Source organism: Elgaria multicarinata, chromosome 19 (genome assembly GCF_023053635.1).
Source record: "Elgaria multicarinata webbii isolate HBS135686 ecotype San Diego chromosome 19, rElgMul1.1.pri, whole genome shotgun sequence".
In the NCBI taxonomy this organism is placed as follows: Eukaryota; Metazoa; Chordata; class Lepidosauria; order Squamata; family Anguidae; genus Elgaria; species Elgaria multicarinata.
The window spans coordinates 1,959,868-1,973,332 of record NC_086189.1 but is presented as its reverse complement, the minus strand read 5'-3'; the positions used below and the strand labels follow the sequence as shown (position 1 = coordinate 1,973,332).

At 47.0% G+C, this 13,465-nt stretch overlaps 1 protein-coding gene across 5 annotated transcripts in view; it reads left to right on the top strand.

The window, feature by feature from the left end:
- Nucleotides 1-13,465, top strand: part of ZNF618 (zinc finger protein 618) — a 131,231-nt gene that overhangs the window by 62,227 nt on the left and 55,539 nt on the right. For all 5 annotated transcript variants that reach the window (XM_063144450.1, XM_063144454.1, XM_063144452.1 and 2 more), the window contains exon 3: nucleotides 4,881-5,143. In XM_063144450.1, the coding sequence (XP_063000520.1) occupies nucleotides 4,881-5,143 (263 nt within the window). The remainder of the gene's footprint in view (nucleotides 1-4,880; nucleotides 5,144-13,465) is intronic.

Below are 13,465 nucleotides of genomic sequence, written 5' to 3'. Positions count from 1 at the left end.
GGAGGAGTCCAGAACGATTCCTGGCTAATGCTTAAAATGCTTCTGTTATCATTGATGCGGAGAACTGCGTTTGAATTCCCCGCATCTATAGATTGAATCCTTCACATGGCATGAATGGCGTCCAGAGGAGAAGAAGCTGCCTTGAGCTGAGCTGGGCTGTTGACCCACCGGGCTCAGGACTGACTGGCAGCAGCGGTTCTTCAGGGCTGCAGGCGGAGCTCTCTTCTGCCAGGGCTTCAACCAGGGTCTCTTCAGGCAAAGCAGGGCCTCCCCCACTGAGCTACAACTCTCTCCCAGTGAGAGAGTCCATATATCTCAGCCCGTATATCTGGGAGACGGAGACACTGCAAATAGACCAGAAGTCTCCAAGCCACTTTCCTCACAAAAAAGCTGACCATGTCCCCATCTATATGGCAACGGGATTGCTCCTCATTGAATATAAACCCGGATTTTTGTTGATTCGAATCTAGGCAAAGAGCACCACACTGCAGCAGCAACAGTGATTGATCACCTGAATTTTTTTTGTAATAAAGTTATTAATGCGCACGTACGCACATACGATGCTGAGTAGAGACGAGTGAAGCTATAAATTTTATCTGCGGAGCTCCACAGATACATATAAGAGAAAAACCAGGAAGGGGGAAAGGAACGAGGCAGCAGAGAAGAATGCGGGGAGGGGGGGGAAGCAGCGCATTGCAAAGGACAACCCTTAAAGAAAAGGTTTCCCAAAGGCAGGAGAAGCGCAGGGTTTGAGTGGAGAGGCGCTCCGCTCAAGAGAGAGCATCTTGCCCTGCTGGTTGCCTGTTCCCCCCTCTTTGTTTTAATATTATAAGCTCTATCTGCGGAGCTCTGCAGAATCATATAATTCAAGATGAAAACGGCGCGAAGGAATGAGGGAGCCAGAGGAGGATGCGGTAGGTGGGAAGACGGGAAATCAGACAATCGCCCTCAAAGCTACGCCCACATGTCAAATGCGATTTAACTCCCCCAACGACACATAACTATAATGCGGTGCAAACTCGGACGTTGATCCCAAACTCATGGTAAATCGCAACTACGAATATGCTCGTTATCGTGTTAAAAACCCAGCACAATGGTGAATAGGCGGCTGCGTCATGTGTCTTGAAATGCGAATCTATGCGTTTAGGTTGGGCTAAAGAACCTGTATAGACATCCCCCATGTCGAGCTGCTGGCCGTGACACCACCAAGGGCGTTCCCTTGGGAGCAGTTTGCAAGCTAGGCCAGTCGCAACCTCCCCTATCAGCTGAGAAGGTGCTCAGCCACAGGGCCTCTACCTACCTGCCTTCACGGTTCAGTCACTCTTATCTGCTGGAATTTCTAAGCAGCGATTCCATCCTACTTAGCCCATTGACTATATCTGTACTTAGCACAATCATCCAGCAATCTAGGCGTCTTCCTGATATTTCAGTTTTCTCTATGAAATCAGCATCCTTTCTGGTAAGTAGCACTCAAGCCAGAGTCCCAGAGCAAGGCTAAAATAGTCAGGGAATTCCATTGCATACATATGAATGGAAAGAGTTGGGACAGAACTTGAGCATAAGAAGAGCCCTGAGGCTGGATCTAACCCAAGTGGATCCAACTGGCCCAGCCAGTCAGATGCCTTGAGAAAGCCCACGACTTATCCTCCACGAATAGCTTCCTCCTCAAATATGCCTAACCCTTTTAAAGCCATGTGAGTCTGTGGTCCTCCCTACACCTTACGGCAGGGAGTTCCACCAGTGTCTATGCTGGATTCATAGAATCATAGAACAGCAGAGTTGGAAGGGGCCTACAAGGCCATCGAGTCCAACCCCCTGCTCAATGCAGGAAGCCACCCTAAAGCATACCCAACAGATGGTTGTCCAGCTGCCTCTTGAAGGCCTCTAGTGTGGGAGAGCCCACAACCTCCCTAGGTAACTGATTCCATTGTCATACTTCTCTAACAGTCAGGAAGTTTTTCCTGATGTCCAGCCGGAATCTGGCTTCCTTTAACTTGAGCCCGTTATTCCGTGTCCTGCACTCTGGGAGGATCGAGAAGAGATCCTGGCGCTCCTCTGTGTGACAACCTTTTAAGTATTTGAAGAGTGTTATCATGTCTCCCCTCAATCTTCTCTTCTCCAGGCTGAACATGCTCAGTTCTTTCAGTCTCTCTTTATAGGGCTTTGTTTCCAGACCCCTGATCATCCTGGTCGCCCTTCTCTGAACACGCTCCAGCTTGTCTGCATCCTTCTTGAATTGTGGAGCCCAGAACTGGACGCAATACTCTAGATGAGGCCTAACCAGGGCCGAATAGAGAGGAACCAGTACCTCACGTGATTTCGAAGCTATACTTCTATTAATGCAGCCCAAAATAGCATTTGCCTTTCTTGCAGCCATATCGCACTGTTGGCTCCTATTCAGCTTGCGATATACAACAATTCCAAGGTCCTTCTCATTTGTAGTATTGCTGAGTCAAGTATCCCCCATCTTGTAACTGTGCCTTTGGTTTCTATTTCCTAAATGTAGAACTTGGCATTTATCCCTATTAAATTTCATTCTGTTGTTTTCAGCCCAGCACTCCAGCCTATCAAGATCACTTTGAAGTTTGTTTCTGTCTTCCAGGGTATTAGCTATCCCACCCAATTTTGTGTCATCTATAAATTTGATCAGCGTTCCCTGCACCTCCTCGTCCAAATCATTAATAAAAATGTTGAAGTGCACTGGGCCCAGGACTGATCCCTGCGGTACCCCAATCGTCGCCTCTCCCCAGTTTGAGAAGGTTCCATTGATAAGTACTCTTTGAGTCCGGTTCTGTAGCCAATTGTGAATCCACCTAATAGTTGTTCCATTTAGCCCACTTTTAGCTAGTTTGTTAATCAGAATATCATGGGGCACTTTGTCAGAAGCTTTGCTGAAGTCAAGATATATGACATCCACAGCATTCCCACAGTCCACAAGGGACGTTACCTCATCAAAAAATGAGATCAAATTAGTCTGACAGGACTTGTTCCTGACAAATCCATGTTGGCTTCTAGTGATCACCGCATTGATTTCAAGGTGTTTACAGACTGACTTCTTTATAATCTGCTCCAGAATTTTCCCAGGGATGGATGTCAGACTGACTGGTCTGTAGTTCCCAGGTTCCTCCTTTTTGCCCTTTTTGAAGATAGGGACAACGTTAGCCCTCCTCCAGTTGTCCGATTGAGGCAAAGTAGGAATTGAGCACTTCAGCCTTTTCTTTGTCATCTGTTATCAATTTGCCATCCTCATTAAGGCAGTTGAACCACCATTTCTTTCCTCTGTCTTTTACTACTCACGTATCTGAAGTAAGCTTTTTTATTTCTTTTAGCATCCCTCGCTAACCTCAGCTCATTCTCAGCTTTAGCCTTCCTGACGCCATTTCGGCACTTCTGCGCCACCTTCTGTACTCTTCTTTTGTAGCCTGGCCTTCCTTCCACTTCCTGTATGTATCTTTTTTTGTTTTCAGGTTTTTGTGGAGCCACATTGGTTTCCTCTGTTGTCTTCTATCTTTTCTCCTTGTTGGAATTGTTTGTAACTGTGCCTTTAAAATTTCCTTTTTAAAATACTCCCACCCATCCTGCACTCCTTTTCTCATTAGGCTCACTTGCCACGGGACCTTACTTATTATAGTTCTGAGTTTATTAAAATCAGCTTTCCTAAAATCCAGAGTACGTGTATGGCTACACTCAACTTTTGTCTCCTTCATAATCAAGAATTCAAGTATGATGTGGTCACTTTCCCCCAGAGTTCTCTAACTGCCACTTTATCCACTAAGTCATCCCTGTTGGTCAATATCAAGTCAAGGATTGCCGATCCTCTAGTTCTTTCCTCCACTTTCTGTAGGAGAAAGTTATCACCCACACATGTCAGGAATTTCTTGGAAGGGACGCTTTTGGCAGTATTTGTCTCCCTGCAGATATCACGGTAATTGAAGTCCCCCATCACTACTACATCACACTTCCTTGAAACACTGGCAATTTGTTTCTCAAAAGTTTCGTCCTCGTCTTCTCCTTAATTGGGGGGTCGGTAGTAGACTTCTATTATCATGTTCTTTTTATTCCTTGCCCCAGTTATTTTAATCCAGATGCTCTCGACGGGGCTCCCAGTCTGATCCGCCTGTATTTCTGTGCAGGGATAGGTATTTTTAACATATAGTGCAACTCCACCTCCCTTTCTAATTCTTCTGTTCTTTTTGAACAAGTAATATCCTTCAATTGCTATATTCCAGTCATGAGAGTCATCCCACCAAGTTTCAGTTATACCTATCAAGTCATATTTGCCTTCATGTAATGAGAGTTCAAGTTCATTCTGTTTGTTTCCCATGCTCTGGGCATTAGTATATAGACATCGAAGACCATGTGTTTTATAATCTGTCTTTGTTACATGAAGCCCGATTCTGGCTGGACATCAGGAAAAACTGATGTATGACCATGGAACCAATTACCTAGGGAGGTCATGGGCTCTCCCACACTAGAGGCCTTCAAGAGGCAGCTGGACAGCCATCTGTCAGGTATGCTTTCCTGCATTGAGCAGGGGGTTGGATTCATTGGTCTCATAGGCCCCTTCCAACTCTACTCTTATTCTATGATTCTAAACTTTTCTATAGCAACCTGAGACTTCTCTACCTTTTTGTGTACCGCTTGGACCAACAGCCACCTCCACCAAGCAGACATTTAAGATCACCAATATTGGCTGTTGCAGGTGCTGAATTTAATATGTACTGGCTTTCTAGTTGCCTTGGTTGTTGTGTTTTTTAACTAAAGTCCCATTAATAATATTAAAACACCAGGACGCCTGCTGGTACTTGATGACGAAGTGTTTGATGCCAGAACATTTTGCTTTGTTGCTCCCCTCCCCTGCCACCCCTTCCCCAACCAAGGGAGCGCCTGAAGCAGTCCCAGAAGAGCATGAAGGCAGAAGGCTCCGATTCAGCAGCATCCCCGTGCTCACCCAGCGAGGAGGCAACAGGAGCGACGATGGCCGAGGTGAAGGTGAAGACAGAGATACCAGATGACTACATTCAGGAAGTGATCTGGCAGGACGATGCCAAAGATTCCAAGAAGAACGTGAAAGAGGGGGCCGGAGAAGTGCCGGCAGAGATCTGCGTGGTGATCGGCGGGGTCCGCAACCAGCAGACGCTCGGTAAGCTAGGTCGGTGGTCGCTGCTTGGCTTTACCTTCCCAGGGAAAGGGGGTTGGCTGGGGCGGGGGAGGGGGGAGGGGACAGCTGCTGTTAGGCTGCGTTGGCAGGGTTTTGGGGTCTGTCACTGCACAGAGGAACCAATCACTCCTCACACAGTGAAGAAGTGGGTCCAAAGTCAGTTTGAGGAAAAGGGAAGCAGCCCGTACATGTTTTGAGTATGGTTTTTAATCAGGAAATCATCATTGATTCATTGAGTTTGTTTTGATCTCACTGTCAGTCAAAACATAGGACTATGAAATAAAGGTTTTGAAGCAGCGGGAGCGGGTGGGTGGGTGAAGCACCCTTCCTTTTTTTTGATGGGCACCTGTCTGTATCGCAGCAGGTACCATTTTAGAAGAGGCATCCCTTCCTACTTGAGAGAAAGTTCTCTGTGTGTGTGAGTGAGAGAGAGAGAGAGAGAGAGAGAGAGAGAGAGAGAGAGAGAGTTGCCCAACAGAGTTTATTGGGGATTCCTTTATAGTTAATTTAAAAAGTTTTCCCATTGATTGAATTGATCAGTTTGCAGGTTTACAGGCTAAAGTTTTAGGTGTGTGTGCGTTTTGTTAGGATACATAACAGGATGGACTCCTCAGTGAAGACGGAATTACACTTTAGTTGTCATCCCCTGCTTCTCCCCAACCAACCAACACCCCGATGCTCCTTCCCCATCTCAGGTAAAGCAGCTGCAAGTGGATTCAAACTGAGCGGAGGAACAGTATCCGTCTACGGAACCCGTTGAACCCGTTCCTATCTTATCCATTTGTTTGCAGGAAATCGCCCCTTCTTACCATATGACTTTCTTTTGGAGAGAGAAAAGATACAGTGCTTTTCTACACAAAGCATTTATCATGCACTCGTCATTCCTACTCACATCTGTTTACAGGCTCTTTAGATGACATCATGACCCTCCAGTTTCACTTCTGTGTCTAACCAGCCGTTTCAGTGTGTTTAGTTAAAGCAGGGGAAATGCAGCATTTAACTGTGGAAGCAAAAGAAATAGTGCATTTGCACTATTTTATTTATTTATTTATTTATTACATTTCTATACCGCTCAATAGCTGGAGCTCTCTGGGTGGTTCACAAAAATTAAAACATTCAAAGTATAAAAAAACAGTATAAAACCATAATATAAAATACAATATAAAAACTCAACCAGATAAAAACAGCAGCTGTGCAAAATTACAAATTTAAAACACCAAGTTAATTTTTTTTTATAGACTGTTAAAATGCTGGGAGAATAAAAAGGTCTTCACCTGGCGTCTAAAAGCATATAATGTAGGTGTCAAGCGAACCTCCTTAGAGAGCTCATTCCACAACCGGGATGCCACAGCAGAGAAGGCCCTCCTCCTGATAGCCACCTGCCTCACTTCCTTTGGCAGGGGCTCGCGGAGAAGGACCCCTGAGGATGACCTTAGGGTCCGGGCAGGTACATATGGGAAGAGGCGTTCCTTCAGATAGCCTGGCCCCAAGCTGTTTAGGGCTTTAAATGTTAATACCAGCACTTTGAATCGGCCCGGACCTGGACTGGCAGCCAATGAAGCTGGAAAAGGACTGGCGTGATGTGGTCTCGTCGGCCAGTCCCTGTTAGTAACCGTGCTGCCCTGTTTTGTACCAGTTGAAGTTTCTGGACTGTTTTCAAAGGCAGCCCCACGTATAAGGCATTGCAGTAATCCAAACAAGAGGTTATCAGAGCATGGATAACTGTAGCTAGGCTATCTCTGTCCAGATAAGGGCGCAGTTGGTATATCACACATTTCTCAATTCCACAGTGCCACGTAGAGGTCATGTAGCGGAAAAACAGGAAAGGAAATGTTCTTGGGAAGTGCTTGAATCTCAATTCTGTGATGAAACCAAAAATAGATACAGCGGATTAACAGCCATGTGTAGAAAAGCTCACAGAGACTACCATCTTTTCTCTCTCTGGAAGAAAAGCCATGGGGGAGCAGTGTGTGTGTGCTCATTCAGGACAAGCAAACAAAACGGCACTTCACACAATGAGCGCCTGGCACTCTCTGCCACCAGATGTGATGGTTGTGGGCATCGCCATCAGGATGTGGGGGTGGAGAGGCTTCTGTTCTGATGCTCCTCAGGGCTCTTCTAACGGGATGATATGAAGGCAGTGCCATGAAGAGTGGCCGAACCATGTGCTCACCTCGGTGGGGAAGGTGGGCCTTCCTGTTGAGAGGCAGCCTGCCTCCGAGAACCAGCTGCTGAGAACATCAGACAGGGGTGCCCGTTGGCTTCATGCCCTGCTTGATTGCTGCTGGAAATACCAAGAGAGACCTCACTCACGCGTGTTATCTGGAAAGAGAATTCTTGGGGGGCTCAAAATCCCCAGCCATGAGAATAGGATAAAGCCAGCCAAGAGGTGTTTCCTTCTCTGCTTGCTTTGATGATTGCTTCTTCTCAAATTTAAGTTGTCACAAAATGACAACTTAAAAACCCATAGTCGAAATAATTTTTCAATACTATTTTAAATATTTAAGCGCAATCATTGCAGTCCCCCCAAGCCCCCAGTGTTTCTCCAATCCATATTTATTTATTTATTCATTACATTTGTATACCACCCCATAGCCAAAGCTCTTTGGGCACTTTACAGAAGTTAAAAACAGTGAACATTAAAAAGAAATATACAAAAATTTAAAACCATATTTCCTACCCTCATTGTCAAGGGATATGAGAAGAAACCATCACTTGTGATGCTTTTGATATTGTGATCCCAAGCTGTGTAAGGCTTTATAGGTTAAAACCAGCACCTTGAATTGGGTTTGGAAACTTATAGGAAGCCAATGCAAGCAGGCCAGAATCAGTGTTATATTATTGTTATTATTATTTATTTATTTATTTATATAGCACCATCAATGTACATGGTGCTGTACAGAGTAAAACAGTAAATAGCAAGACCCTGCCGCATAGGCTTACATTCTAATAAAATCGTAATAAAACAATAAGGAGGGGAAGAGAATGCACCAAACAGGCACAGGGTAGGGTAAAACTAGCAGTATAAAGTCAGAACAAAATCAAGTTTTAAAAGCTTTAGGAAAAAGAAAAGTTTTTAGCTGAGCTTTAAAAGCTGCGATTGAACTTGTAGTTCTCAAATGTTCTGGAAGAGCGTCCCAGGCATAAGGGGCAGCAGAAGAAAATGGACGAAGCCGAGCAAGGGAAGGAGAGACCCTTGGGCAGGTGAGAAACATGGCATCAGAGGAGCGAAGAGCACGAGCGGGGGAATAGTGTGAGATGAGAGAGGAAAGATAGGAAGAATGATAGGGAATCAGAAATCCTTGCCAATCTACCAGAGATCTACCACCAGATCCAAATCTTCCTTCTACTCACCCCTGAGTATGGTTTTATAATACTGGCAGCTAGAAATTTGAGATAACTTCCTAATCTGGCAATGTATATTTTGTTGAATGTCTGAAGATTCTGGCAGCAGTTGCTTGCTGTTTGGCTGCATCATTTTCAACCACGGCTGCCTTTCCTGAGTTTGATTTTAAAACTCAGACAGAACGAAGTGTGCATGTGTGTGTACAGAAGTCCCACTTGCTGTAGGAAAAGGCATGTGGTGAGACAGCGTTGCATGCCTCAAAGCTGCATATGAGCTCCCCCTTCTGGATAACCTACACAGGCCCAGAGCTGGAGATAACAGAGACCTTACGAACATTGCGAGGATTCTAGGGTGTGAGTGGGCAAATGGACAGAAGTCCTGGAGGGTGCGTGCGTGTGCATGTGCACATCACACCGAATGCCTCAAAATGACCAGTCTAGACATTCAGGTGTGAGTAGGGAAACATGCGACTTCTTGCATAGACTTGAATGACTTTTAAAGACAAATTCCTTGGGGCAGAGAAGGCCGTCGGCAGCTACTAGCCCTGATGGCTAGACCATGTCAGGGGCAGTTTACTAATTGCTGGGGAACCGGAGTGGGAACAGGCCGGCGCCAGACTATTTTGTAGCCCAGGCAAGGCAAGCTACTTGCACGCACCCACCCCAAAAATGCCAACTTCTATTTTTTAAGAACAGATATTTCATAGAAAAAATAAAAAGCACAAGACTTGAAATGTTCAGGTTTTTGAGTTTTTGGAAAAATCATGTGATACAACAATGCAGGATCTCCAACTTAGCACTTTTGTTGGGGTTTGTCTCTGTCTGGATCCCTTCATGGTTTAAGCATGACTGGGCAGGTAAGAATGACTAGGCACCTCCCCGCAGTTCTGCCCACATCGCCGCCACTGCTGCTGCTTTGGCAAAGTTGGAGCTGATGATGCCCAGGCTGGGCCAGCTGCATCCCAGGTTGCGCGCCAAGGGCTTGCCTAACTTGGGCCCCCATTGGCCAGCGGGCAAGCACGTGCCAGTCCCCCTGGTGCTATATTAGGACAATATTTACCTCGCGGACGGCTTTACAATGGTCGAGAGAGGAGGAGCAGCCACAAAGCGAGAGGCGGGTACCTCTACTGCCTCGTAACGTCCCTCCTGCTACTGGTGCGCCTTCTCCTCTACCTCTCTTTTTTCCTCTCAGGGACGCGCCATGAACTCCATCCTGGAGTACCTGGCATGCATGAGGTGGGGACAGCTGGTATAAAACTGTGACCCTTAAAGGTCAGTACTGCGCCCCTCTGAGGACTGCACCCTCGGCGGCTGCCTAGTTGGCCTAATGGTAGCGCCAGCCCTGAGTGGGAGAGTGCTGCTGCCTTCACGTTCTGCTTTTAGGCTTCCCTGGGGGCATCCGGGTGGCCACTGTGAGAACAAAATGCTGGATTTGATGGGCTTTTGCTCTGATCCAGACTCAGGGCTCTTCTTTTAAGTTGTGGAGGAAACATGAAACTCCATTAGGCGCAGTGGAAACCTCACTGGTAGCTCTTGAGGTGGGGGACCGTTGTGCCCTGACAGGCGATTCTCGGTTCTAAATCCCTGGTTACAAATGCAGTATGTGTGTGCCCCAGCAAGTATGAAGGGCTCACATGTATAGAATTAGGGCTACCTGTAGTGGCTGGGTGTTTCTTTCCCCCAAGGATGAAAGGGAAGGTGAGCCTTGGCCCTCAGATGAGATGGTGCTTGTGCAGCTAGCTGCCTGGATGATGTTGTTGATGATGATGATAATTTATTTCTTACCCGCCTCTCCCTCTGGATTGAGGTGGAGAACATTAAATACAATAATACAATATATACAATATAAATCAAATGAATAAAACTAATTAAAAGAGCATATAAAACCAATACAATATTAAAATAACAATCAGAACGTCTTAAAATTCTTAGGTTTAAAATTAATTTGGATAGGCCTGATGGAAGAGTCTTTATGGCTGTCTTAAACTCTCTGAGTATAAAGCTGACAAATCTCTCCCGACAGGCCATTCCACAGTCTGGGGACAGCAGAAGAAAAGGTTCTCTGGGTAACAGTTGTCAACCTAGTTTTGGCTGACTGTAGTAAATTCTTCCCAGAGGACCTAAGTGTGCGGGGTGGATTGTACGATCCCGCAGGTAACCTGGACCCAAACCATGTACAGCTTTAAAGGCTTTAAAATACTAGTGCCCGGGGTCATCCCATGAAGCTGATCGGTGGGAGATTCAGGATGAATAAAAGGAAGTACTTTTTCACACAGCGCATAGTTAAATTATGGAACTCACTACCACAACATGCAGTGATGGCCACCCATTTGGATGGCTTTAAAAGGGGGTTGGATAAATTCCTGGAGGCAAAGGCTATCAGTGGCTACTAGCCCCAATGGTGTGTGCTATCTCCAGTATTTGAGGCAGGAAGCCTGTGTGCACCAGTTGCTGGGGAACATGGGTGGGAGGGTGCTGTTTCACCATGTCCTGCTTTGTTGGTCCCTGGCTGATGGCTGGTTGGCCACTGTGAACAGAGTGCTGGACTAGTCTGATCCAGCATGGCACTTGGTCTGATCCAGCATGGCACTTGGTCTGATCCAGCATGGCACTTGGTCTGATCCAGCATGGCACTTGTGTTCTTATGTAAAGGTAATAGCCAACACTTTGTACTATGCCCGGAAACTAATTGGCAGCCAGTGGGGTGATTTTAATGTTGGGGTAAGTCACCCCTTGGTGTACTGGTGACCAAACTGGCTGCTGTATTTTTAACTAGTTGAAGTTTCCAAGAGCCTCGTGTGGCGCAGAGTGGTAAGCGGCAGTTACTGCAAAACTCTCCCCACGGCCTGAGTTCAATCCCAGCGGAAGCTGGTTCTCAGGCAGCCGGCTCAGGTTGACTCAGCCTTCCATCCTTCCGAGGTCGGTAAAATGAGTACCCAGCTAGCTGGGGGAAAGGTAACCACGACTGCGGAAGGCAATGGCAAACCACCCCACTACAAAGTCTACCAAGAAAAAGTCAGCGAAAGCAGACGCCCCTCTAGCAGTCAGTAATGACTCAAGCGCTTTGCATGAGAGGTTCCTTTCCTTTCCTGAAGTTTCCAAACTAGGTACAAAGGTAGCCCCATGTACAGCATATTGCAGAAGTCAAGCCTCGAAGTTACCAGTGCGTGTACTTCCATCTTTAGGTCTTCCAACTCTAGGAAAGGGTGCAGCTGGCATATCAGCCGAAGCTGATAGACACTCCTGGCCATCGCATCTATCTGAGCTGTCATTTAGAGCGACGGATCCAGAAGCACCCCCAATGTCCGGGAAAGCTACCAAAGGCTGACGATAGATAAACACTAGAGACTCTCAGGAATGCAATTGGTCTTTATTAGGAAATACAAGCAGGCAGTAAAAGGTTTGGAACACAGGAGACGAAGGCAGGAACGGAGCTGGGAGCAACTGAGAGAAAGCAAAGCAAGGGTCCAGGCTTACGGCAGGTAGGTTGGTCTGTAGCAAGTCCAAGGTCTAGGGCTTTGGCAGGCAACGTGGTCAAGGGTCAGTCCAATGGTCAGCACAACAAGCAGTCAACGAAGTCCAAACACGGTCCAGGGGTTCAGCAGGGCAAGAGCAGGAAGATGTAGTCACGGCCGGTCCAGAGTCAAGGCAAGAAGCAAGGCAAGAGTCCGAGCAGCAAGGCAAGGGGTCAAAGGATCCAGAGACCGAGGCTTTCGCCAGATAACTCAGTTAACCTCTGACAAAGCTTCCTCGGCTTCCTGCTGCATATTTATGCTGAATCACGCTCCCCCAGCTGTTCCTTAATTGCTCGGCGTTTTAGAGAAAGCCTGTGGGAGCGCCGCCTAGATTCTTTCTCCGCACGCTGCTGACTAAACGACGGAGTTGTTAAGCTTGCCTCCTCATCTGGGCTCTCTGGATTGGCAGAGGTCCCTGCTGGCACACTTGTGCCCGGCTTTTCCCCTTCTGGCTCTGCAGGAATCTCTGCTGGCCCAGACTCCACGTTCCCTGGGCTAGCCCCCTTGGTACTGGGTCCAGGTTCCTCCAATTCCTCATCCCCTGACTCCATGTCCACGCAGGGCATGACACCCAAGCTGCGAACGGTCATTCAGGGGGAGTGTAACCCCATCAATAACTAGTTGGCACCTCCAAACCCAGGTTATAGCCCTTGACAGTAAGCACCTCCGTCTTGTCTGGATTCAGCTTCAGTTTGTTTTTCCTCATCCAGCCCATTACCACCTCCAAGCATTCATTCAGAGGAGACACACTATCCTTAGCTGATGCTGATATCGAAGGTATAGAGAAATGTATGTTTAGCCTTGAGAAGAGAAGATTGAGGGGAGACATGATTGAGAAGATTGAGGGAGAAGATTGAGGGGAGACTAGGGAGGTTGTGGGCAACTAGGATGATCAGAGGTCTAGAAACAAAGCCCTATGAAGAGAGACTGAAAGAACTGGGCATGTTTAGCCTGGAGAAGAGAAGATTGAGGGGAGACATGATAGCACTCTTCAAATACTTAAAAGGTTGTCACACAGAGGAGGGCCAGGATCTCTTCTCGATCCTCCCAGAGTGCAGGACACGGAATAACGGGCTCAAGTTAAAGGAAGCCAGATTCCGGCTGGACATCAGGAAAAACTTCCTGACTGTTAGAGCAGTGCGACGGTGGAATCAGCTACCTAGGGAGGTTGTGGGCTCTCCCACACTAGAGGCCTTCAAGAGGCAGCTGGACAACCATCTGTCAGGGATGCTTTAGGGTGGATTCCTGCATTGAGCAGGGGGTTGGACTCGATGGCCTTGTAGGCCCCTTCCAACTCTGCTATTCTATGATTCTATGATTCTCAATCATCCCAGAGTGCAGCACATAGAATAATGGGCTCAAGTTACAGGAAGCCAGATTCCAGCTGGACATCAGGAAAAATTTCTGACTGTTTGAGCAGTACGAAAGTGGAACCAGTTACCTA